The sequence below is a fragment of the Carassius carassius genome, chromosome 46 (assembly GCF_963082965.1).
Source record: "Carassius carassius chromosome 46, fCarCar2.1, whole genome shotgun sequence".
Lineage (NCBI taxonomy): Eukaryota > Metazoa > Chordata > Actinopteri > Cypriniformes > Cyprinidae > Carassius > Carassius carassius.
In genome coordinates this window covers 24,968,123-24,994,773 of record NC_081800.1, presented here as the reverse complement: position 1 = coordinate 24,994,773, position 26,651 = coordinate 24,968,123, and the positions used below count along the sequence as shown (strand labels likewise).

The window sequence follows — 26,651 nt, the reverse complement described above, 5'->3', positions numbered from 1 at the left end:
AAGCAACGTCCGTACACAGCCGGCAGGGGTGAATAACTTAAGAAATCCCTAAAACGAAACATGTCAAGTAATTATATGTCCACCCTGCCTGCCACAGAGCGTGAATGATACATCCACAAACTTAATTTGGTCAGTTTAAAAACACGTACGTCCCTTCATTCTCCGTGTCAAACTGGTGTACACCAGTGGCCAGAAGTGTCTTACCGGGACATTTACTCGTACCTCATCGAGTCTCCAGGTAAGCCAGTGAATGATTTTACTTCGTATTTGAAAGTAAACCTCTTTAAATGTATATATTATGTCTTTATATTTAGAGTACTGGGTGCACTTTGCTCTCCAGCCATACAACTAGCCTGGCTTAGCTTTCGATTAGCATCATACGTAATTTATGATATTTCCATAACAGCAAGATATGGATGATGATGGCAGGTAGCCATGAATTTCAAATTTGGGGGTTTATAAACATTATTGGTGCACCCAACCACACAACAACTCTTTGGCATGTTGTAAGGTCAGTCCACTTCCTTAATCCAATACTGTATGACGGTTTGTTTTCCCCTAAAAGTGGGCGTGACTCTGTTCATAGACGTTCTTTGACGCAGCGCCGTTTGTGCGTATCGAGAGGTTCTTCCAGCAGGGGGCGATTCCAGTCGCATACAAGATATATATGTTACAGAAAATAGACTTTGTATATAAAATACTATATATACTAAACAATATATTATATGTTCATATATGTATATATAAAAAAAATCTTTGATAACTGACATACAAATAAAAACGTGCACCATTCTCTGCTACAAAACGGTTATTAAAAGCCTCATCTGGTTTATTGTCCGCTGTAAAAAGTAACAGCTATCACGTGACACGCGCTTTTCTACCATAAGCGATGTGAATATTTTTTATACTCGAAGTAATTAAACCTAGAAACATTAATGTTATCTAACTGGAAAAAACACTTTGAAAAGTAACGATAAAATAATAATTATTTTTACCGATTGTGCCTGTCCAATCACAGCCAAGATTCGAGCCGCTAACCCCGCCCATTCTTTTCCTCAGTCGACGCTAATAGTCGTTTAGCGCTATATTCTTTATCTCCAGCAGGCACAAACACTTCCTGAAGCACAGCGGTCGCATTAAGTCTGCTCTGTCCTAGAGCTTTTAATAGAAAATCATTTCTAACTGCGTTTGAATGGGAAATGGTGCGTGTGTTTGTGTCCTCTCCGCAGCAGGGTGAGTAAACACAGCTTTGGTTCTTAATCCCTGTCTCGGAGGCTAATGAAACATCAGTTATGTCAAGCCAGTAATGACCTAATCAGAGTCTCGTGATACCTGCGCAGGTGAACTGACCTCTAATGACCTCTGGTGACCTGAGCTGACCCTCACACCTGTTCGTCAAAATAGTCAATCTGCGCCGAAGAGTCATGGACAAGAAGAAGGCGGAGCACAGAGTCAATGCGAAGAAATGCTGTGAGCTATTGTTATTATTTATGCTCCTTTCAGTGTTTTGATTGAATGTTCAATGGTTGAAACTTTGTGGAGACTCAAACTAGTAACAAGACTCAGTTTTTACTCATTTAAATATGATTGGCTAAACATATAGTTCTATATTCTACCGTTTTTTTTATTATTACTGACTACATTTATTCATTGATTTATATCATATTCTGTATCATAGAATTATATCATATAATTTTAATAATTAAAAAATATTTATTTTATTATGATTTAATTTGATTAATTTATTTTCATATTTTTTTAGTCTATTTTTATTTTCAAATTTAGTTGCATTTAATCTGACTATTTATTTATTAATTTTTAATTGAAATTGTTTATACATTTATGCTTTATACATATACGTTTTTCTTTTCCACGCACCTTAGCACTCCTTTTCTATCAGTATATAGTATATGCAACATGGTAAATGCTTATTAAATTACTCATTTAGAGTGTACTGATGTGGTTATGAATGTGTTTTTCTGTAAGGACATCACTTATATCCTTGTATAGTATGTCAGAAGCCCATGTTTTAGTTGGCAGTGCTTGTGATGGCCATATGGGAACTTTGCACATCAAGAAATGCTTTAGTTTTTCGACATGGGACTGACATTGAAAACCAGAGCCGAGAGTTGAGCTTTAACATGTTTGTTCAAGCTGACAGAGAAATATAAGTCAGATTGGAATTTGAGCTTTGGATCCGGACAGTGTTTTTGTGGAATGTAAAGCTCAGTTGAGAGTCGTGTCAGGTCATGTTTCTCTTCTTCATTGCAGAGTAAAATATTGATGAAAAGGCAAGAATGTCATAGCAACTTGATGTACGGTCAATAAGCAACCACTTAACAACCACCCTTAACAACCTAGCAATGACTGTGCAATCCTCCTGAATACCTTAGCAGCCCTATAGCAACCCATTCAAATATATAATTGTTGTAATTTGCAACTAAAAAATGAATAAATAAATAAACAAACCCAAAATAAAAAATAAGTGGAATTGAAATAAAAATACAGTAATAATATACATGTGAAAAAATATAATAAAATATATTTTATCATTGTTATTATATATTTTTTAATTTTTTAAATTTATTTTATTTTAAATATAAGAAAATATAAATATTAGATGAAATGAAACCTAAATTAAAATAAGATAAGAAATATTGTTTTGGCAACTAGCTGAAATTATGTACTAAAATGACCTGAACTAAAACTGAAATAAAAATTAATTAAAGCTATATAGAAATATTTAAAAAGTGCATCATAAAATTACTAAAAATAAACATAAAATCTAAATCTAAAATATTAATAAATACTATAATAGTATATAAATAATACTTAAATAAATTTGATTTGCCAAAGTCTCATAGCTGGTACATGGGTTTGCTGATGAGATGCTCAAAATATTAATATATTTTAAAATAATATAATATAAAATAAAGTATATATATTTTTTATTTTATTTTATAAAATGTATTTTGTTAATTTTATTTATAAAATATATTTTTATTTTATTTTATAAAATATATTTTATTTTAAATAGAAAATAAAACAAAAAATATTAGATGAACTGAAAATTTTATTTTAAAATTTTTTTGCCTTGGCAACTAACTAAAATATATAGATTTAAGTTGAGGTAATAAAATTCAAACTTAAGCTGCAATTACATTAATTAGAGCTGTATAGAAATGTAAAAACAAAAAGCACATAAGAAAATTACTAAAACTTAAAACTGAATATATATATATATATATATGTATGAGAGTAGCTTGAGGCTGCCACGTGTTTCTGAGAATGAATACGCTTTATATATATATATATATATATATATATATATATATGTATATATATATATATATATATAAGCTTATTCAAAAATATTAATGAATGCTACAATATTAATCAAATAATATTAAAAGTATGCATGGCTGGTATATGGTTTTGCTGTTTCATTCTCAGAAACACATGGCAGCCTCAAGCTACTCTCATACATAATTTAAAAAGCAATTATATGTCAATATCTTCAGCAGCATGAAAGCCTCATGCCCTCAGTGAAATCCTCGTGAATGTGGCTCATGAGAAACTCTGAAGCATCTGAACTGTGAGCAGCTGTTATGAGTATAAACATAATTAGATGGGAGCAGAGTGTCAATCTGATATCATCAATCATTTTCATAGCATGGGCGTCATACATGACCAACTCCCCTACCGTCATCGTATTGATCGGCCTTCCTGCCCGAGGAAAGACGTACATATCCAAGAAGCTGACGAGATACCTCAACTGGATCGGGGTTCCCACGAAAGGTGAGAGACATAATCCAGAGCTGTTGTGAATGGAGTTCAGCATTCTTCTGTATTGATTATTATTATTATGTAATTATTACTGGGGATAAAATGGCTAAATTACTTTTTGAGTTAAACCAGGAAAAATTAATAATCTGGATTAATAAAATTAAAAAAAAAAAAGTTTTCTGGAAGTGTGATTCCTACACGGGATAAAATAAAACGTTTCTTGCAATTTTTACATTTCACAATTTGGTGTTTTTCTCATGTTGAATTGAGACACACAATTCTGAGAAGGAAAGTTAGAGTTTTGAGCTATATATGTGTAAACTCATGTTAATTTGATGGTGTAAACTATTTTTGAAAAGGTAATAGCAATTATGAGTTTATAACAGGGCTCTGAACCGGTTCAAGGAACGAAAACCGGAAACGAACGAAATTTTGACAGGAACAGAACCAGAACCGAAATCAAATTTTAAAGTTCCGAACAGAATCGAAAATTTGAAATGGCCCTTAACCGGTTAATAACGTTATTTTATCGTTCCATTTAATATTTGAAATTTGCTGTCAATGAATCAAAATATGCAAATGTGACGCTGGAGCCAGCGAGTGAAATGTCCGCTCAGCTGTGAACTCATCATAGGCAAGTCGCAATGGCAATGCACCTCCCTAAGAGTTTATCTGAGGATATGTGAGATGAATTCAACAGATCACACACCTGCAGCCTTCTGTGAATGGAGGAAACTGAAAAACAAAGAGCGGCCTTCACAATGCAAGCTTCCTAATCAGAGATGTGCGGGTAAATGTATTAATAACCCGCACCCGACCGACGTTTTCAACTAACCCGCCCGCAACTCGGACCCCAAAAAAATAAAATATTGTACCCGACCCGCTTCCTGACCCGCTTTTTTAAAAAGCAGTAAATGCTCATCGTAGCATCATTGGGCCATAGGAACGTAGGCAAAACTAACTAGGCCAAAAAAAAAAAAAAACACAACAAAACTTAATATATTATAATTTTGTCAAGATTTATAAAAATCGTCAGTAAGCTCATAATTTGTACTAAAATAGTCTAGTCTGGCAATGTCTATTCTGATGTTTCTGCAAGGTCAGCAGACATTGAGGCTCGGGTTTGTTCTGATCCGAGCTCGTGAGCGGAGAGCACATTTCTGAATATCCCGATCGCTCGCTCATTCTGTGGGGTCTCGCTCAACCCAGGACGGCCTGCTGGTTCATAAATATGCAAGGAGTCATTTTATTGTTTAGTAATAAACTGGTGTTTCTGTGTTGCTGCAAAGATGAAGTTGACGATACAGGCTCGCCATGAACGCCAGAGAGAAATGCACATTTCATATGGATTACATAATCGGATTAACGAATATCATTAAAAATATTTTTGGATGACTTGTAACCGCGGGTGACTGCAGGCACCCGCTCATTTCTGATCAACCCGCGCATCACTGTTCCTAATTCGTCCCACTGAGAGCAGAGACTACATTACCCATACACCCTTGTGTTTTACAAGTGAAAAGCGCATGTGTCGCTTTTTCCACTGTCAACTCAAAGTGGCCGGAGAGGATGTGTGAAACGCGCACACTCGGCTCGGTAAAAATACAAATACAGTGAACAACACTTAATATGCTCTCCTGGCTTCAGACTCTGAGTACTAAAAGAACACGGTCAGAATCAGATGAGTCGCTGGCTGACAACCCACTAAGCCTGAATGATATCGCTGCAGATTGGAGAATGAAGTAATGCAGAAGCTCTTTCTAAGGTTATTTTTTCTAAAACCTTTTGCACATTTTATTTATGTTCAGTAGCTCTTTCTAGCTCAAGCAAATCCACAAACTAATAAAAGGATTTATAATTTTTTATAAGGTCGTCTGTTGACTGCTGTATATAAAACCCCTTCAATATAGTTGTTGTTACCTCAGGGGATGAGGGGAATCATTAAAAAAAAAAAAAAAAATTATATATATATAAACATAAATTACGGTTCATTGTGACATGTTCCAAAGTTTTCGGAAAAGGAAAACGAAACTGCAGAGAGAAGTTTTCTTATTTTGCAAAAGCTTTACAGTTTTAATTATTTTGCAAAAGCTGACAGCTTTGAATAATGTCTTGCTTCTATATAATCAACCAGCTTTGGTATGACCATCGCGCTGACACAACATCATTTTGCTTTATTAAAGCCTGTACATTAACAAATAAAATAGAGTTAAAGAAACAAATAAAAAGTTAGACTGCTCCGTTGTACAACATGTTGCGTTCAGCGTGACCGCGCCTCACTGTGCTGATAGCCGATGTGAAGGATGATGTTTTATGTAGATAAAAGTACAAACACTATATAATAGATAATATTTTTGCATCCAGATACGTCGGGAACATGGAAACATTTGGTTCGTCCCGGATGAGAGATGCAGGCATCAGCTTCAGCTTAAATTAATTTGTTTTTGGATTGAGGTTTTTATAGCCTAAACTTGTTTTGTTTCGAGAGAAACTAATAGCTGTTTTTATAATGTTTGTAAACACTTTGCTTTAGACTACAGGCATTTTAGCCTTCATTGTTTCGTAAAGTAATAGGGCTAATAAAACGCAATGCCACAACTTGATTTTTTTTTCACTTTCAAAACGGAATCTTTTATCCTTTTTTTTTTTTTTTTTTTTTTTTTTACAATCCTGCAAATATGTTTAAATATCTTAAAAAAAACTTTGATGTCTTTAAAGTGTTGATAGATTTTATTTAGTAGCCTACGTTTGGCCAAAATCTAGAAAAGATGACTAACCACAGCGGGTTATTGACTGACATCAGATCTCTATTTTTTCTTTTTCTTTTTGAGTAAATAAATGCTGTACTTTATTATTATTACATTACTATTATTGTAGGGAGTGAAAATTACATTATTAGTAGGCAAATTATAGACCCACAATATTGTTTTTAAAAAATAACGTTATTAACCGGTATTTTTTCCACCCGAACCGGTTTCGGAACGGTAATAATTCAGAGGAACGCAGGAACAGAAACGTTAAAATATCGATTCAGCTCGAAGTGAACCGATTGAATTTTCTTGTCGTTTTCATGCCCTGGTTTATAACTTGCAATCGTTCTCCGAATAAACTCCCAACTCGGAATCGTAAGACGTAAAAACAAAACTGCAAGAAAAGGTCAGAGTTGTGAGATATGTATAAAATATATGCATGTATAAAAATTATTTAGTGGTGTAAATTGCGAGATGTAAACTCGCATTTGTGAGAAAAAGTCTGAATTATGAGATATAAACTTGTGAAATGTGAAATATAAACTCAGATTTGTGAGAAAAACTAACTTAAATTGTGTGATGTAAGCTTGCAATTGCAAGAAAAAACTAAGAATTGTGAGATTAAAAAGTCGCAATTACATTTTTACATTTTTTTTAATTCCACCACAGAAACAAAACAGAAATGCAAGATGCAAACTAGCAGTTTTATAGGTTTATAACTTGCAATTTTGAGAAGAAAAAACTGGGTACATTTCTATCATTGGACCTGCATTTATGATATATTCTACTAGCTTCGCTCTGAAGTATGTTGGTAACTGGTGTGTTTGTGTCAGTTTTTAACCTGGGTGTTTATAGACGTGAGGCGGTACAGTCGTACAAGTCTTTCGACTTCTTCCGTCATGACAATGAAGAGGCCATGAAAATCAGAAAGTGAGTATCACTTACATTACACGAATACCTCTGACACAAGAGGATGTTTCTACAGCAGAATGACTCGCCTGAACCCATTTCAGGAAATGATCAGGAGGAAGTTTCACAGGAAGTTGCACTGTGTGGCACACTGTAAAGTAATATTCACATCAAACTATGTTTCCAAAGGGCAATAATAAATATCTTTTGAATGCTTCTGAGTTCCTCTGATGAATGGAGCCGGGATCAGTCAGCTTCATCTAGTACTGTGAAGAGTGCTGTTGAGTTTAATGTGAGCGTGGTCTGTTGTTTCTCTCAGACAGTGTGCCATCGTGGCTCTACAGGATGTGAAATCTTATCTGAATGAGGAGGGAGGGCAGATCGCTGTAAGTTCTGCTCTGTTTCACATACTGAAACTAGTGTTTCTCCATTTACTAGCTCAAATGTTAATCACTTGTGTGACTGAGTGTGTTGTGGTATTGTTATCCACAGACTAAAAATATTACAAAATATATTTTTTAATGGAAATAAAATGTAAAATGAGATGAAAAATATTGAATTAGGAATGCTGAAATAAAATAGATTAATGCTAAGCAGAAATAATACAAAATAATTTCACGTTACAAATGAAAGCTAAATCTAAATATTGGAAGAAATATTTAAAATGCTATAAGCACATAATAAAATTACTACAACTTTACTATTAAAATGCTGTGTTGCAACTAATTGAAATAAGTATTAAAATTACTAAAACAACTTAAAACGGAAATAAAAATAAATTCAAGATAAATCGATTTTTTTATTTTTGAAAAATAATAAAATGCCAAAAGCATATAATAGAATTACTACAAATCTAAATAAATGAGAGTTAAAAAATATTTTACCAAATAGTAAAAATGACAAGGCACATAATAAAATGAATGCAACTTAAACTAAATTAATAAAAAATTAAATAAATTAAAGATACGTAGAAATATTTGGAAAAAATAATCAAATAACAAAATCACGTAGTAAAATAGCTACAAGTAAATATAAAGCTAAATAGAAATATTTAAAGAAATAATAAAAAAGCAATCACATAATTAAAATTAGTTAAACTTACATTAAATGCTGTGTTGAAAACTTGTGTTGAAAATTACTTAAACTACTAAAAACTGAAATAAATTAAACCTAAATAGAAATATAAAAAAAGAATACAAATAAAATTAAAATGAGAAAATTATTAAATATTTAAAATAAATAAATATTAAAATATTAAAAAGCTTATTAAATATATAAAAAACAATCACTGCCCTGGATGCTGTTTAAACACTTCACCATTTCACATTGTCATTAGAAAAACTCAAATCCACACCTTCATTTCATAATTATTTGCTATACCAGTTTCTATGTCAATGTCATTCCAATTGATTAAAAATAATAGCTTCTGTGTGACCTAACTGCACCAATTATTCTAATATACGTATTATATTTGATGAGATATTTCCTAATCTGTTTCTCTTCGAGATCATTGTGTGAAGTGATCATTTGTCTCTGGCAGGTTTTTGATGCCACAAACACGACCAGAGAGAGAAGGAGCCTCATCCTGAGCTTTGCGGAGGAAAACGAATATAAGGTCAGAGGTTGATACTAGCTCTTCTTCGTGTTCAGAGCATCCGGAGATCAGTAAAGCTTTATAAACCTGAAGAGAATGGTTTTTGCAGGCTTTGATGGGATTCTTTTTGGTTTTGTTTCCAGGTGTTTTTCGTGGAGTCACTTTGTGACGACCCAGAAGTCATTGCTGCCAACATACTGGTGAGTGTCACCCTTAATAATCAACACTGCTGTCCTATCACAGGAAGTTGTTATGGTTAGATAGCATGAAATGGTTTTGTGAAGTAGAGTTGTTTCTGTTCTTCATTTTATTGTAATTAGGACCTCATATTAATGAGAACATATTTGGCGCTTTAAATTATTATTTTAAAACAGTTAAGAATTCATAAAAATACAAATAAAATAAATAGACACATGGCACTTATCTAAAATCTACACATTTTCCCGTTTATTTATTCAAGTTGTACATAAACGTGTATATCTTGATGAGGATCAAAGTGAAGATGATATCACTGGAGGCCAGTCACCTCGTGTTTGTTTCATTAAATAACATTAATTTGGTCTCAGGATGTGAAGGTGTCCAGCCCTGATTATCCTGAGAGAGACCGAGAGAGTGTGATGGAGGACTTCCTGAAGAGAATCGAGTGTTATAAAGTCACGTATCAGCCGCTAGACCCTGATGACCATGACAAGTATGATTTTATTTTCATTTAAAAGTGGCTTTCCATTTATTATTTTTTCCGAAAACATCATCTAGCTGATTGATCTCTGAGGAGACATTTAGCAAGATTTGGCCAACCTTTTTTCTCACTATTTTTGTATATTTTATCATTTTTGGTTAACTATATGATAATATTCAAAGTCAGCCCAACGTTGATCTGTGCCCTGAACACCATCTTTAGCTTTTCTGTTGTTATGTCATTGAGTCTCCAGCAGAGAGCAGTACAGTACTGAATTCGTTTTGTTCATTTTCTGCCATGTTTTTTTTTTTTTTTGTGATGATAATACTTTGTCAGTGCCTATAAATACCTTCTTATTGGTTGAGTTAATGTTCAAATGATGTGGATGTTCAAATATTAACCTAGCATCTCTGAAAAACCTATAAGGATGGTACATATTGTACATTTTAAATACATTTATTATACTCTTTACAAACATGAGCTCCAAAAGGGGAAATAACATTACGGTACAATATATCTATATATACAGAAATAACATTACGGTACACTATATCTAAATATACAGAAATAATAATAATAATAATATAATAATAAACTTTATTTTATAAAGCGCCTTTAAAGGCAACTTCTCAAAGCGCTGTACACAAACAAGCAATACAAAGCTCAAACAATAAAAGTAACATCAACAATCAAATGCTAATTTAAAAAAATAAATCTTAAGTCTACCTTTAAAAATGTCGTAGCCCTGTGCTTCCCTAAGATCAGGAGGCAGAGAATTCCAAAGGACAGGAGCATATGAAGAAAAAGCCCTGTCACCCATAGATCGTAAGCGTGTTTCAGGAACAACCAACAAGTTGGATTGTGAAGAACGCAGACTCCGAGTTGGGGCATAGGAAGTTAACAACTTAAATAATAAGGGGCCAAGCTATGCAATGCTTTATATGTCAGCATCATAATTTTAAAATCTACTCTAAATCGGACTGGGAGCCAGTGTAAGGACTCCAAAACTGGAGTGATGTGATTGCATACCCTGGACCCAGTCAATATCCTGGCGGCCGAGTTTTGTACATATTGTAGTTTGTTAAGTGTGGATGTAGAGACTCCGACTAGAAGAGCATTACAGTAATCTATCCTAGAGATGACAAAGGAATTCATCAGCTTTTCAGCTACTGAGAAATTTAGCATAGGACGTAATCTAGCTATATTTCTGAGGTGAAAAAAGCATGATTTAACTGTACTCTGAACAAAAGAATCAAATGAAAGCCTAGTATCAAAAATAACTCCAAGATTCTTCACTTTAGCTTGAGTAGCCAAGACAGAGCCATCAATAATCAAAGATAAGGAACCAGCTTTTGAAATTTGATGACTGGAACCAATAAGCATAACTTCAGTTTTACCACTATTCAGACACAAAAAATCAACATCAAGATGTTCACCAGACTTTGGGTGTATATAAATCTGCGTATCATCAGCATAAAAGTGATAATGGAGGCCAAGCGATCGCAACAACTGCCCAAGTGGTGCCAGATAAATATTAAAAAGCAGAGGGCCCAAGACTGAGCCCTGAGGAACCCCAGTGAAAACAGAGCTAATCTCAGACCTGAAACCGCCCATGGAAACGAACTGAGAACGGTCAGTAAAATAGGATTTAAACCACTTCAAAGCTGTCCCCGACACACCAAAATCTTGTTCAAGGCGGGCGAGTAATAGACTATGATCAACAGTATCAAAAGCTGCTCTTAAATCAAGAAGGATGAGAATGGGAATTACACCAGAGTCAGAAGCCATCAACAAAGCCATTTCAGTACTGTGGAATTTACGAAAACCTGACTGAAGAGGATCAAACGGGTTATTAATTGCAAGATGGTTACGTAGATGAAAGGCAACAACACGCTCAAGTATTTTTGCCATGAACGGAAGGTTGGAGATAGGTCGAAAATTATTAAAATCCTCCAGAGTAGTATTTTCTTGTTTTTGGTACTGGGGTTACAGCAGCAATCTTTAATGCTGCTGGAACCTCCCCCATCTGCAATGAATCATTCATAATACTAAGGACAGTAGGGCTCAAAACATCGAAGCAAGATTTAAATAAGCTTGAGGGAATAGGATCAAGCAAGCAAGTGGTAGATTTCATGCTTGATACCTCCCTTTTGAGACCCTCAGAATCAAGATGTGGAAAATTAGTGAGAGGAAAACCAGTAAACCCAGATGAACAGAGAAGTGAGACAGTGGGAGCAGATGCAACAGAAATTTGTTTGCGAACTATCATTATACCAAGGAGCAGTGTGGGCTGAAGTAATCTGACGTGACCTTAGAGGAGCATAAGAGTCAAGATTAGTAACAAGTGCATTATTAAACTGTGAAACTTTCTCCTCCAAAGATGTAGAATGCTGGTCACTTAAAGTGGAGACAACAGAATTAGAAAAAACAGTTTGATCGATTGACTTCCACTTCCGGAATGTTACAGTTCGTTTTGTAGACACACTTGAAAGATGCATCTCCAGATTAAAGAAAACAGCTGAGTGATCAGACAAGCCAATGTCAACAGATGATAACTGTGATACAAATGAACCATTTAATATCACAAGATCCAGGGTATGGCCTTTACAATGAGTTGGGCCTATTACCAACTGTGAGAAGTCAAGACAGTCAAGAAGCGATAAAAATTCCTTGGCAACCGCAGAGTCACTTCGGTCCACATGTTTATTAATGTCCCCCACAATAAGAATTCTATGGAACTTCAAGCTCAACATAGACAGAAACTCAGCAATTCTGATTTAAAAGCTTCATGTGATGTCTTAGGTGGTTTATAGACTGTTGCAATGATGGTAGATGTAGGAGCAGAAATACTCAGAACTAGGCATTCAAATGATGAGAACTGGGAAACAGATACAGGGCTTATCTTGAATTGCAGGTTGTAAACCACAATAATGCCTCCACCTCCGCCAGATAACCTCGGGAGATCTAAGATTCCAAAACCAACAGGAGTGATCTGATTAAACAGAAGTCCATCATTTTCTCTATGCAATGTTTCAGTTAAAAACAGGAAGTCCAACTTTTTGTCCAGAATAAAATCCGATAAGAACAGTGCCTTGTTATTCACAGAGCGGGCATTAAGTAATGCAGCATAAGTCGAGCTATAAAAAGGAGTCAACAATGACTTAATCTCCACACGGGGTACTAGTATTAAATTACGTTGATCAATACCAGTGTAAAACAGATTGTTAGTCTTACGTCGGCATGTAGAAATACAAATGCTGGGAGAAGATGAAGCTGTAAAGCTTCGCCTCAAACCCCGGTGAATATACCGTTTAAGACGTAGCAAGCCAGCGTCATGGCAAAGATTGTAAGAGTCTTTAGCTAAACGAGACGGGTTCTGTTTTAAATTCAACAGTTCGCGTGCAGTGTACCTTGGGGCCATAGTCATTAAATCCCCAAAAACAGCTGGTTCTAGTCGTTGAATTCCCGTAGCACACCGTGATCTTGATGTCGTAGAATCCACATACACAGTCAGACCAACGCGTTGAATTCCCCGTTGCTCATTGCAAATTATTCCATTGCAGATCATTCCAGGTGGAGCACAAAAATAAAACAACAGTCCGAAACAAGTAAAAGGGCACCACCATTTCAATCATAGAGGCGCTGAAAATAATATTAAAACATTACTAAAATAAACAAAACGGTGAGAGGAGCGGCAGCCAAACGCGCCAGCGTACCCAACCCGACCGGCAATAACATTATGGCACACTATATCTAAATATACAGAAATAACATTACGGTACACTATATCTAAATATACAGAAATAACATTATGGTAAAATATATCTAAATATACAGAAATAACATTACGGTACACTATTTAAATATACAGAAATAACATTATGGCACACTATATCTAAATATACAGAAATAACATTACGGTACACTATATCTAAATTTACAGAAATAACATTACGGTACAATATATCTAAATATACAGAAATAACATTACGGTACACTATATCTAAATATACAGAAATAACATTATGGCACACTATATCTAAATATACAGAAATAACATTACGGTAAAATATATCTAAATATACAGAAATAACATTACGGTACACTATATCTAAATATACAGAAATAAAATTACGGTACAATATATCTAAATATACAGAAATAACATTACGGTACACTATATCTAAATATACAGAAATAACATTACGGTACAATATATCTAAATATACAGAAATAACATTACGGTACACTATATCTAAATATACAGAAATAAAATTACGGTACAATATATTTAAATATACAGAAATAACATTATGGTACACTATATCTAAATATACAGAAATAACATTACGGTACAATATATTTAAATATACAGAAATAACATTACGGTACAATATATTTAAATATACAGAAATAACATTACGGTACAATATATTTAAATATACAGAAATAACATTACGGTACAATATATTTAAATATACAGAAATAAGTGGAAAACTTACAGTATGTTGTTCCTGAAATGTATTTAGATTGAACTCTATTTTGAATCAACTGTTAGTTTAGTTTTAATTTTTATTCATGTTTTATTGTAGTATTTATTATTATATTTTGAAAAATCATTAAAAAAAAAAAAATAATAATAGTAATTTTACATTTTCTGTTTGTAAATTGTCCTGTTTTTTTTTTTGTCTTAGTTTTTAAATATGTATATTTATAGTGTTTATTGAAGTATGTTTTAGTAATTTTAGAACTTCAATTTATATATTTTTTTACAGTTAGTTGCTAAAGCAGTAATGTTTTAGTCATTTTTATTAGTTAATATTACAATTTTAATAACTATTTTTAGTTGTACGCCAAGGCAACATTTCTAATTTTTGTTTCTATTATTTGTATTTTACTTTATTTACATTTTATTTTAATTACCAAAAAGGTTTTGTAATACTTTTGTTAATGATACCAACAGTGTTAATCAGGATATTAATTTTGACACCAAATTTATAGATATAAATGATAAACTGTTAAGACTGTTGACAATCTTCTCAAACCAACTAAGGCCGTTGTTCATTCCTCTGTTGACCAGTGTAATAAGTTTCTTCATTATTTCACTGGTAAGGTTGAGGGTATATATAGCACTTTAAATACCATCACTCCTCTTGACCTAGTTAATATCCAGCCTTCAAACTTCCCAACTACTACCTTTTCAAACTTTGAAATGGTCAGAGGTGATTATATCATAAGTACAGTGAAGACCATGAACTCTACAACCAGTATTTTAGATCCGGTTCCCTGCTCGGTCATCATGAACTGCCTTGCATCAATCTGCCCTTTTATGACTTCAATTGTGAACTTGTCATTGACTTCTGGAATTGTTCCTCCAGAACTAAAAATAGCTGCCATTACACCAGTCCCTAAGAAGACTGGTTGTGATGAATCTGATTTATCCAATTACAGGCCGATTTCTAACCTCCCATTCTTGGCTAAAGTTCTTGAGCGTGTTGTGGCTGTTCAGTTAAATAATCACCTAGCTCTTAACAGTCTCTTTGAACCTTTTCAATCTGGGTTCAGAAGAGGGCATAGTACTGAAACCGCTTTAATTAGGGTCATAAATGATCTTCTTGTCACGGCGGATTCCGGTGCATGCAGTACTTTGGTCTTGTTAGACCTCAGTGCTGCTTTTGACACTATATGTCACTCTCTTCTGCTTGACAGGCTGGAAAATTGGTTGGGTCTTTCTGGAGCTGTCCTCAATTGGTTTCGGTCTTATTTAACGAATCATGCCCAGTTTGTTGGCTTGGGTAACTATAAATCAGATACCGTGCCTGTTCGACAGGGAGTTCCTCAGGGTTCAGTACTGGGTCCAATATTATTTAACATTTATATGCTTCCACTTGGGCAGATCATTAGGAAACATGGTCTTGGGTATCACTGCTATGCGGATGATACGCAGATTTACATCACCACTAGTCCTGATGTCCATTGCTCATTAATAGCTTTACGTGGTTGTTTAGCAGAGATCAGTAACTGGATGCATAACAACTTCCTGAAGCTGAATGGCTCCAAAACTGAACTGATGCAGATTGGTACAGTGGCAGCTACTCATAAGGCCGAGCAGATCAGTTTGATTGTTGATTCCTGCACGGTAATCCCCACTTCACAGGTGCGAAATCTTGGTGTCATTTTTGATTCACAATTATCATTTGAAGCACACATAAAACACCTCTCTAAAACTGCATTTTTCCACCTGAGAAACATAGCTCGACTTAGACCTTTTTGCAGACACAGAAAGGCTTATACATGCCTTCATAACAACTAGGTTAGATTATTGTAATGCCTTGTTCTCTGGCCTTCCAGCTAAATCGTTGAGCAAGCTTCAGTATATACAAAATTCTGCCGCTCGTGTGCTCACTTGTACTTCTCCTCGTGAACACATTACACTGGTTCTTTCACAATTACACTGGCTTCCCGTAAATGCGAGAATTGATTTTAAAATTCTTATTTTAACATACAAGGCACTTCATGGGACTGCACCTGAGTATCTTTGTGAACTCATCAGCCCTTATATTCCATCACGCTCTCTTCGCTCTACTAACTCTCTTTCACTTAACCAGCCATCATGCAAGCTAAAGACCATGGGGGAAAGAGCCTTTTCATATAAAGCCCCTAAGCTATGGAATGTACTTCCTCTGCACGTCAGAAATGCACCAACGTTGGGTGATTTTAAAAAGTTGATTAAGTCACATTTATTCAAGACTGTTTTCTTTAATGAATTGTTGTGTTGCTTTTGGTGTTTTGTTTTATTTTATTTATTACTTTATTACTGTAGCGCGTTGGGTTTAAGAAAAGCGCATTACAAATAAAATGTATTATTATTATTATTATTAATATTAAAAAACAAATAATGTAATTCTAGCATTATACTACTTACTTTACTATAGCATATATTATTTACAAAGTCCAGCATTTTTAATTTAAACACTTGGCTGCAAGTTTTATGCTTGACTTTCAAATGAATAAATCAATCGTTTTTTTTTTTATTCAATTTTTTGAAGAGTTATTTACCTTTTGTAGGGTATCGATTGCTCATAAACATGAATGCTTTTTAAACCAGGGAGGGCATTGTTGTAGGTAATGAGGTACAAGTTGATCTTATGATTATATAATGGTGATTAATTATTTTTCGGCATGTGTCTTACACATTTAAATGCAAGAACAGTCGCTTGTTAATTGTTCTCTTCGTCTGGCTCTTTCAGGGATCTGTCCTTCATCCAGCTGATCAACGTCGGCCAGCGGTTCCTTGTGAACCACGTTCAGGATTACATCCAGAGCAAGATTGTCTACTACCTAATGAATATTCATGTCCAGAAGCACTCCATCTACATCTGCCGCCACGGCGAGAGCCAGCACAACGTCCAGGGCTGCATCGGAGGAGACTCCGAGCTCTCCAGCAGAGGAAAAGAGGTACACATCATGGATGGATGAGCAGTATGTGACTCCTGTAAACACTCCTTTTGAGGTGCTGATTCCAGAAATAGTGGCTGTTTCGCCAAAGCATGTTGCTTTCGACAACCGTCTGTAAGGTGAAGAAGTCTTCTATTAAACTTAATCAGCAGAAAAACACCACAAACACGATTCCCAAACTATTTGTATATACTAGCTATAATTCTAAGCTCATTTTCACATGTATGAATTATTCTGCAAACATTATCTCCGCTGAAGTTGAATTATACATTTTGATTACTTCTATTCGTCATTAAAATGGAAACTTTTGAGATTTGACTGCTTTTGTTATTTTGATAAGTGCGTTAAAGCTGATACATAACAAATATAAATTTAAGAACTAGAACTCCAAGGCACTCGAATTGTATAATGAAAAGTTAAAAAGCCTTTATTGCATCACTGGCTTTATACATTAAAACTCTTTTGGTGAGAGGTACATCTACGCGTTGTGACTACATCCTTCATCAGGGTGTGTGTAATCAACATCGTCTCAGTTCATTTAACAGCAGTTAAACTAGAAACACCTGGTCACTCTATGTAGAGCAGCTAGAAGAAAGAAACACATTTCAAAACACTCGCTCATTATGTGAATGTACCTCTTACAAAAAGAGTTTTAATGTATAAAGCCAGTGATGCAATAAAGGCTTTTTAACTTTTCATTATACAATTCGAGTGCCTTCGAGTTCTAGTTCTTAAATTTATACTATCCCATGCAACCAAAGAGCACCGAGATTTCATACCCCATGCAGCACTTCCTGATGCATTCAGTGCCATAACGAATATATAATTTGTAAATATGGCACGGTTCGCTGAAAAAAACCGAACCATTCGGTTCACCCCACACGGTTCGGCACGCGCTAGGACCTCGGTTAATCAAAGCATCTGTAATATGGTTTGCTATAAATAACACGTAAAACAAACAGGGTTCAGCTAATAAATGTTTCTGTCTGGACAAACCATGCACTCTTGTTCAATGTCAATGCCTTTTATGCTGGAATACGAGCAGTCATTTATTCCGTCATCACCCGGGTGCTGATAGCGCGCGCGCACAGATGAGACCTGAACAGCACACGTTGATTTCTGTGTTTAACCTAAACTCATTTAAGCTTTATCAGTTTAAACAGTTAAGAGCCAAAGACGCGAGCTCGCGCGCGCAGTGAGAAGAAGTTTTTATTATAATTAACATAGTTATGTTTTAATATTACAATATAATATTAAAACATCTTTTATTTGTGTAAGCTAATTTAAATTTAGTTATTTTAGTACATCAAGTTCAACTGAATGAAAATAAATGTTTTGGCAACTTGAACAAAATAAGTATGTTTTTAATATATATTTTTATATATATGTTTTAAAAAGAAATAAATATTTTGTAATAACAATATACACTACTGGTCAGTAATTTGGTGTCAGTAATTTTTTTTCTTTTTTTTTTTTTTTTTTTATAAAATCAATACTTTTATTCAGCAAGGATGTGTTAAATTGATAAAAAGTGATCGTAAAGAAAATATATTATTAGAATTTTTTTTATTTTGAATAAATGCAGTTCTTTTTAACCTTTTATTCATCAAATATATTAGACAGCAGAACTGTTTCCAACACTAATAAATCAGAATATTAGAATGATTTCTAAATGATCATGTGATAGACTGATGTTACATGTGACACTGAAGGCTGGAGTAATGATGCTGAAAATTCAGCTTTGCATCACAGGAATAAATTTGTTTTTTTTAAGTATATTCAAATAGAAAACTATTATTTTAAGTTGTAATAATATTTCACAATATTACTGTTTTTTTTTCTGTATTTTTGATCAAATAAATGCAGGCTTGATAAGCAGAAGAAACTTCTTTCAAAAACATTAAAAATAGTAATGTTTCCAAACTTTTGGTCTGTACTATATATATATATATATATATATATATATATATATATATATATATACACAATTGTTTTTCACTATAAAATGTATTTTATCTTATTAATTAGTTCATTAAAATCAATATTGTTTATGTGGTTTAAGTTAACTGTCAGATCCATGCTTTAAAGTGTGTTTGTTTTGTTCCGTTTTAAAGCTGAGAGTGGGTTGTATGTAGTCAATTTGTTAATCATGTTTTTTTTATTGCTTTAGCACATATAAAACCACTTCCTGTCACCCTGTGTTGATTCCCAGAATGCTCTGGGTCAGTCCTTTAAATGTTTGATGGGCTTGTTGACGTCTTTCCCGCTCTGTGTTAGTTTTCCAAAGCCCTGCGTGGTTTCCTGGAAAACCAGAAGATCCCAGACCTGAAGGTGTTTACCAGTCAGCTCAGACGCACCATCCAGACGGCCGAGGAGCTGGGCGTCCCGTACGAACAGTGGAAAATCCTCAACGAAATCGATGCTGTGAGTTGGGTGCCGCTGTTTTTATTACAGCAGCTTCTGGTTTTCATATGAACACTGGGCTGTTTTTCATTACCTATAAAATAGAGGTGTTTTCTGTTAATGGGCAATTAGTCAATTTGAGTCAGATGTTTAACGGAGGTGTATCATATTTAACTCGTTTACCACACCAAAATGAATTCAGCTATATCATTGGGAAGACTTTGCCATGAGTGTAATAAAAGTCTGCCTCCACATCAGTGGGAAATAAGGTTGATAATTAACTGCTATTAAAGGAATAGTTCACCCCAAAATCTAAATTTGCTCAAGATGTAGATCAGATTTGGAGAAATGTAGCATTGCATCCATTGCTGAGACACTGATGCACTGCAGTGAATGGGTGCCGTCAGAATGAGAGTCCAAATGAAGAAACAAACTCCTCTATGTCTTGCCCTGCTGAAAATGTCAGCAAATTTGTATTTTTGGGTGAACCATTCCTTATATTGCAAACAGAAAAAAAAAATCACATTATTGCAAAACATCTGAAGTGACGGAGAAACATTTGTGCTGTTTGTGCATTGTTGTTTTATATGTGTGTTTGTTTTATATCAGGGAATCTATGAAGAAATGACATATGAACAGATTAAAGAAACATGTCCGGATGAATATTATCTCAGAGACAAGGACAAATACCACTACAGATATCCAGGAGGAGAGGTGCGCACCGTTTTAACACCTGATGTGCCATTTACAGTTCCCACATTTTAATAATAATATTTTCATGATTAAAATTTAGACTGATTGAGTAATGAACTATTTTGAATTGACTTTCTGAAAGAAGTCTCTTTTGCTCACCAAGGATTGCATTTATTTCATCAAAAATACTGTAAAAACGGCAATATTGTGAAATATTATTACAATTTAAAATAGCTGTTTTCTATTTCATTCTGTTTTAAATTGTAATTTATTTCTGTGATCAAAGATGTATTTTCAGCATCATTCCTCCAGTCTTCAGTGTCACATGATCCTTCAGAAATCATTCTAATTTGAAGATTTGCTGCTCACGAAACATTTCTGATTATTATCAATGTTGAAAACAGTTGTGCTGCACAATATTTTGGTGCTGAAAGTTCAAAAGGACAGCATTTATTTGAAATAAATATTTTGTAAATTCATTAATGCCCTTACTGTCACTTTTGATCAATTTAATGCATCCTTGCTTCATAAAAGTATTAGTTTCTTAAAAAAAAAAAAAAAAAATTAAATGTAGCAGTGAGCTTTGTCCTACTTCTCTTACCGTAGTCCTATCAGGACCTGGTGCAGCGTCTGGAGCCAGTAATCATGGAGCTGGAGAGACAAGGCAATGTGCTGGTCATCTGTCACCAGGCCGTCATGCGCTGCCTCCTCGCTTACTTCCTGGACAAGAGCGCTGGTGCGTCACACACACACTCAAATCATATCACTTAACAATGACTATAATTAGAAACACGAGTATGTACTGTATAGTCTAGACGGCTGGTGTTCAGGTAATAAGCATTCAAAGAAGTGATGCTCTAACAAACTTTATTTCTATGCACAGAAAGAGCGTCTTTGACTCAAATTTGTGTTCATAATGTTCATAAGATCTTCTCATATTTTGGTGTCCTTGTATTGCACAGATGATTTGCCATATCTAAAGTGCCCCCTCCATGTGGTCCTGAAACTCACCCCAGTGGCTTATGGTATGTGTTTACATAAGCTCATAGTGTTTAATGTTTCTGGTTTAATATATATATATATAAGTATGTATACATACAAACAATTACAGTTCAATACGGTAAATTACGGTTGAGCAATAACATAGCTGCTAGCTTTAGATATAATGCTTCCAACATATCAGGCCCGGCAGACTTATTTGGGTAACTACGTTACACTTTTTTTTTTTTTTTTTTTTTTTTTTTTTTGGACCTCCGAAACAGAGAACTGGGTTAAATCAAGTCTTTGTGTAATTAATATTCATGGAACTTCAATTAAAGGTAATGTAAGAGAATGAGTCACAGGACGATTTAGTGACTGAGCTTCAAGTAAAGAACCTAAAGATAAGAAATGTTCTTCTGGGAAGTCAAATGATCCTTTTTATTAATGATGTTAGAAATCTCCATATTATCGTCTTGAGACAAGGACGTCACCGTTTTCCAAAATGTTTAGAATAAATGGAAATCTGATTTGGTATTTTTTTTATCTGTGAAATTCAGAGATTTCTCAGCTTCCTAAAATGTAGCCAGTACAGTTCAGCCTTGTAAACCAAGGATTATTTTGGGCCTTCACCCTTATTTTCCGTATTAGTGCATGCTTATTTACCAAAAGATTATTATAAAAAAGTTGCATGCTAACTGGAGATCATTCATTAATGGAATAGGACTCCAGTCAAATAAATACAAGTCATGATGAAATGCTTGTTCAACAAAATGCTTTGTTTCTTGTTAAAAAAAAAAAAATTGTGGTCTAGATTTTGGACGTTTGTTATTCCTCAGTGCAGCTATGACACAGTGATCAGACACTAACATCATTTGCAAACACACCTATATTTGTGTGTGTGTGTGTGTGTGTATATATATATATATATATATATATATATATATATAATTTAGATTTACAACTTTATATTGTACTGAATAAAATAATTATTAATAAAATAAATAAATATTCATAATAATATAAGAATGTTTTTCAGGTAATTACACATATTTTCATATTTTTATTATTACCCTTATTATGAGATTTAAATACTGTAGCAGCATACAGATATTTTTCAGTATTTTATGTTTGTTTGTTCTCTGTTTCAGGCTGTAAAGTCGACATATTTGACCTGAAAGTTGAAGCTGTAAACACACACCGGGACAGACCACTCGTAAGGAGATGTATAACCTTCACAAGACGTTTGATGTGTTTGCTAAAACAGGCTTCACTGCTATTTTTAGAAACCGTTTAGTAATACGTTTCCTTTCTTCAGGGAAATGTTTTTTTTTGTTCAGAATGATTCTGAGAGTTTATTCTTTCATGATATCTTTGGAATCGCGTGGTTTGTCCAACTCAAACAGCTTGAGTAAATCAGCAGTAGAGGAGCCTCCAAGCAAGAATGACCTCTTGGAGTCTTGCAACAGAAAGCTAAAGGCTGACAGAGTTTGCTCATAGTTTGGTTGTCTGTTTCTGCAGTGTAAGTCTGTCGTACAAACCACAGATCTGCCGCGGTCAGAGAGATTCTCTTCCGGTCTCAGAATAGTTCTGGTTTATGGCTTGATATTGTTTTGGATGAGATCAGCATGTTGTTTCCCAGCCAGCCTGAGCTTTAATTTAATGTGCATCAACATCTTTAGTTTACGTTCAGTTTTTTTAAAAGCTTATATAACATGGAAAACAGAAGGTTTTTGCACTTTAGAACCATTTTTTTATAAGGGGGGATAAGAGGATAAGGAGTTGACTTAACAAATCCAATCTGTCCAAAAGGTTTATAGGTAAATCCTGTAATTTTAAGGAAATGTTTTTCTTCATAAAATTTTTGCATAAGTACATTGTACAAATGTACTTAAATCTTAATCAAATTAAAATTAAACTTCATTTTCTTTATGCAAAATATTTGGTAACACTTTACTTAAAGCCTCTAATGCATTATAAAAGAAGATAATAATCTCGTGAATAATTATAACCATTGTATTATAATACATTATAATAATTGTATATACATTGTTTCACCTTTAGAAAGTATGATGCATTAAAACATGATAAACAAACCTTCAAATATTATAATGCATTTCAACTTTGGTTACAATTATCCATTAAGATGCATTGAATGCATTTTAACCTACGTTATGAATACCTATAATCCATAAAAGCTTTAAGTAAAGTGTTACTTATAATTTCTAATTCTTCTCTTATTTTAATTTCAGGTGAAATATGTCCTGGTATTTCTGTTGTCATGTTTATTTATTTTTTTTTTTTTTTGAGACCCTTAAAGAAACCAAGCTTAGAAATTCTCACCATTATGAGATCAGAACACATGAAGGAAAAGCAAGTTTATTTAAAAATAATATTTTATATGCATTGGTGCTTTACATAATAATAATAATTTTTATTCATAATGCATTTTTACAATAATCATACAAGTAATCAACATATGCATAAAAATACAAATAAATGTAGAACGCTGTGTTTTCGAGTAAAATGCACAGGAACGTATTAACAGATTATCATATGACTGCTTAATTTAACACTTTAATTTCACAAGCAAAGCCATTAGCCAATCACAACAGATGTCATTTACATATATAAGTAGAGGTATGATAGGCAGAGAGAATGTGGAGAATAGTCATAAATAACTACATTAGGATGCAAGGAACCCTGACTTCTAAGAAACATGGCTCCTTATAAACATGCCTTTTTGTCCTAGTCTTCACCCACTTGCTGTTGTGTGTCCAGGGAAGCTCCAGACAGGCAGTGCCGCACACTCTGCTGAGGAGGAACAGCTTCACACCACTATCTAGTCAGGATCAAATCAAGCGGCCCCGTCTCTTCAGCGCTGGCAACCGGCCCCGGCTAGCCAGCGTTCATGCCTTATCAGCCACGCGATTCCCTGAGACGGAGGAGAGCGAGGAGCTGAGCGAGAGCCAGGTTAGTTTTGTCTGAGCTCTTAATGCTCTCGTTCAGTGTGCTTTACAGTACGCAGAATAACACTTTCCAAACTCACACTGAGAATATAAATATCCCCGGGAGATCACAAAACAGGCACAATTATGACCCAAATCAGGGATGCAGACTTGTCTCCTTTTGGCTGAATTTGCCCATTTGAATTCTGGTGAATTTCTAAAATGTCTATATATATAATTTTTTTTTTTTTTTTTTACTTTTTAACATTTTTACAGTACCATTAGTACCAACTCAATTCTTTATCCACTTGAAGTCATCCGTGTGTTTGAGAGCACTCTCTGCTGATTTTAACCAATCACAGGCATCTCTGTTGAAAGCAATGGCCAATCAGAGGTGTTTACTGTAGGATCCGCTACACATTTGTATTTTTTCGCAAGTTTATGTAGTTCTACCAAGCGGCAACCTTCCGCTCTCTTTCTTTAAACCAACACGGAAGTGATTTAAACTGCAATTATTCAACTGGCCACTAGAGACTAGAGACACTTGTTGGTGTCTGGGCTTATTTATTTATTTATTTATTAAATGACATGAGACTTTAGACTTCGTGACTTGCTGCACTTGCTATACTTCATAGTCATTTCGTAATAAATCCAAAAGCAAGACATGGAAAAAAAACTTGGGAGTGGAAATGGCAACTGAGCTAATGAGTGATCCTCTGCTGCCATCTACAGGATATAATGGTCATTTCATGTCATTTTCATCTTACAAGTATTTGTTTTCCATCAGGTGACAATTTTTTTTCTTTTCTCTCTCTCTCTCTCTCACACACACACACACACACACACACACACACACACACACACACACACACACACACACACACACACACACACACACACACACACACACACACACACACACACACACACACACACACACACACACACACACACACACATATATATATTTATATAATTTCTACCTGGAGTATTGACTAGTTAAGAGTCTGTCAGGCATTATTTATGTGGTAATCTGAGTGAGTAACCTTTGTGCTCTGTCTTATAGGAAATACTGAACTGCTTCAGCCCGTCAGACTCGAAAGTCACCATTAAAGAGTGACTATACACAAAGAAAGCGGTGTGACACCCAACACAAATGAAATGTTTTCTCCATTCATGATTCATGAACACTGCTTTGTGTAACATTAGTAGCACCGGCGACGCCTTCATCCGCTCTTCTCAACCCTGGTCTGTCCTCAAGCGCGGTAAAATCAAAACAGGATGGGAGTTATTGATTGAAATACTCCATATTTAATGTAAGGAAGACTTAGTTTAGCAAGTAGGTTCACAGCTTAAACGGATTGAGTGGGCGTGGCTTATGCCAAATAAGGTGATTGGCTCTCCTGAATCATAATATTTAAAGACACCATGCGCAAAAAAAAAAAAAAAAGAAAGAAGGGAATATTCAAGCACTCATTTTGCGCTCTTTTCTTCATACTACCTTAGTATTGATTGATTGATTAAGGGCAAATTTGATTGGATATTTTTAAATGTTTTATAAGATTATAATTTTAGCTGTTAATTTTCTGTGATGTTCTCGGTGTCAATGTTTTCTCATTTATATACACTGCTTTCTGGTTTTGATTGTTGTGCTGAATGTATTATCGAATTTAACGAATGTCTTGCGGTCTTATGATGTCATAGGTCATGTGACAGAGCAAAATGTTTGTGAAAAGCATGTTCTGGAAAGGAACATCAGGGTAGTTCTTATAAATAACGGTTTTATTTGTTGTAAACAGCTGAAACTCAAGGAAACTTGATTTAGACTTTCAGAAGCATATGCACATTAATTACAGAGTTAGGTCTTCGGTCTATTAGAACGTTTAATATTACTGAGAATATTGAAACTCATAGAGTTAAATTAGTATTAATGTTTATCATCATTTTGGTTATCTTTCATTATACTTCATTATATACATTATGCTTTTATCTTGCCTCAGAAGGCTATATTAAATAGTTCTATAATTAGAAATTTGAGTTCAATTAGTCAGATTTTTAGTATGTTCTTAATGTGTGTTGAATTATGATGGCCTGTTAAGGACGTGTTTCTATCAATCGAAGGTTGCATTGCTGCTTCATGCAGCTTGTTATTAATTAAGTTATTGCATGATTTGATATGATCAGATCTGTAAGTGCCTGTGCTTCACAACCAAAGTGTGACCAAATCAAAGCCTGAAAAACAGCAGATCTCGTAGAGGGCAGATTCTTGGATCACATTTACTTCGGAGCCAAGTCCTTTGTTTTAATGTAATGTGTTACAGAAAATGCATTTTGTGTTGTGGTTTCATTGCATCACAGTATCTATACCACTGTTATAGTTATGACTAAATATATATGTCATGCTAATCTATTGATAAACATTTTGTGATCTAATAAATCAGACGGTGATGCAA

The 26,651-nt window shown here is 34.3% G+C and overlaps 1 protein-coding gene across 2 annotated transcripts; it reads left to right on the top strand.

Annotated features, from left to right (window-relative positions):
• Positions 1-26,651, top strand: LOC132128832 (6-phosphofructo-2-kinase/fructose-2,6-bisphosphatase 2-like). 2 transcript variants are annotated; one of them, XM_059540193.1, is made up of 17 exons: positions 1-238; positions 1,102-1,233; positions 1,341-1,470; positions 3,673-3,798; positions 7,370-7,466; positions 7,765-7,831; positions 8,986-9,060; positions 9,183-9,239; positions 9,606-9,730; positions 16,969-17,176; positions 19,454-19,600; positions 20,189-20,293; positions 20,879-21,008; positions 21,235-21,297; positions 22,402-22,466; positions 24,032-24,223; positions 25,265-26,651. In XM_059540193.1, exons 3-17 carry the CDS (start codon positions 1,425-1,427, stop codon positions 25,316-25,318), a joined length of 1,557 nt encoding a protein of 518 aa, XP_059396176.1. In that variant the 5' UTR covers positions 1-238; positions 1,102-1,233; positions 1,341-1,424; the 3' UTR covers positions 25,319-26,651. The 2 variants fall into 2 exon arrangements, with proteins under 2 accessions (XP_059396176.1, XP_059396177.1); XM_059540194.1 differs by lacking the exon at positions 1,102-1,233.

Coding starts and splice junctions, on each gene's coding strand:
- LOC132128832 (XM_059540194.1), top strand. CDS start 1,425: ATGGACAAGAAGAAGGCGGAGCACAGAGTCAATGCGAAGAAATGCT. Junction 17,177..19,453: donor TCTCCAGCAGAGGAAAAGAG/GTACACATCATG, acceptor GCTCTGTGTTAG/TTTTCCAAAGCCCTGCGTGG. Junction 19,601..20,188: donor TCCTCAACGAAATCGATGCT/GTGAGTTGGGTG, acceptor GTTTTATATCAG/GGAATCTATGAAGAAATGAC.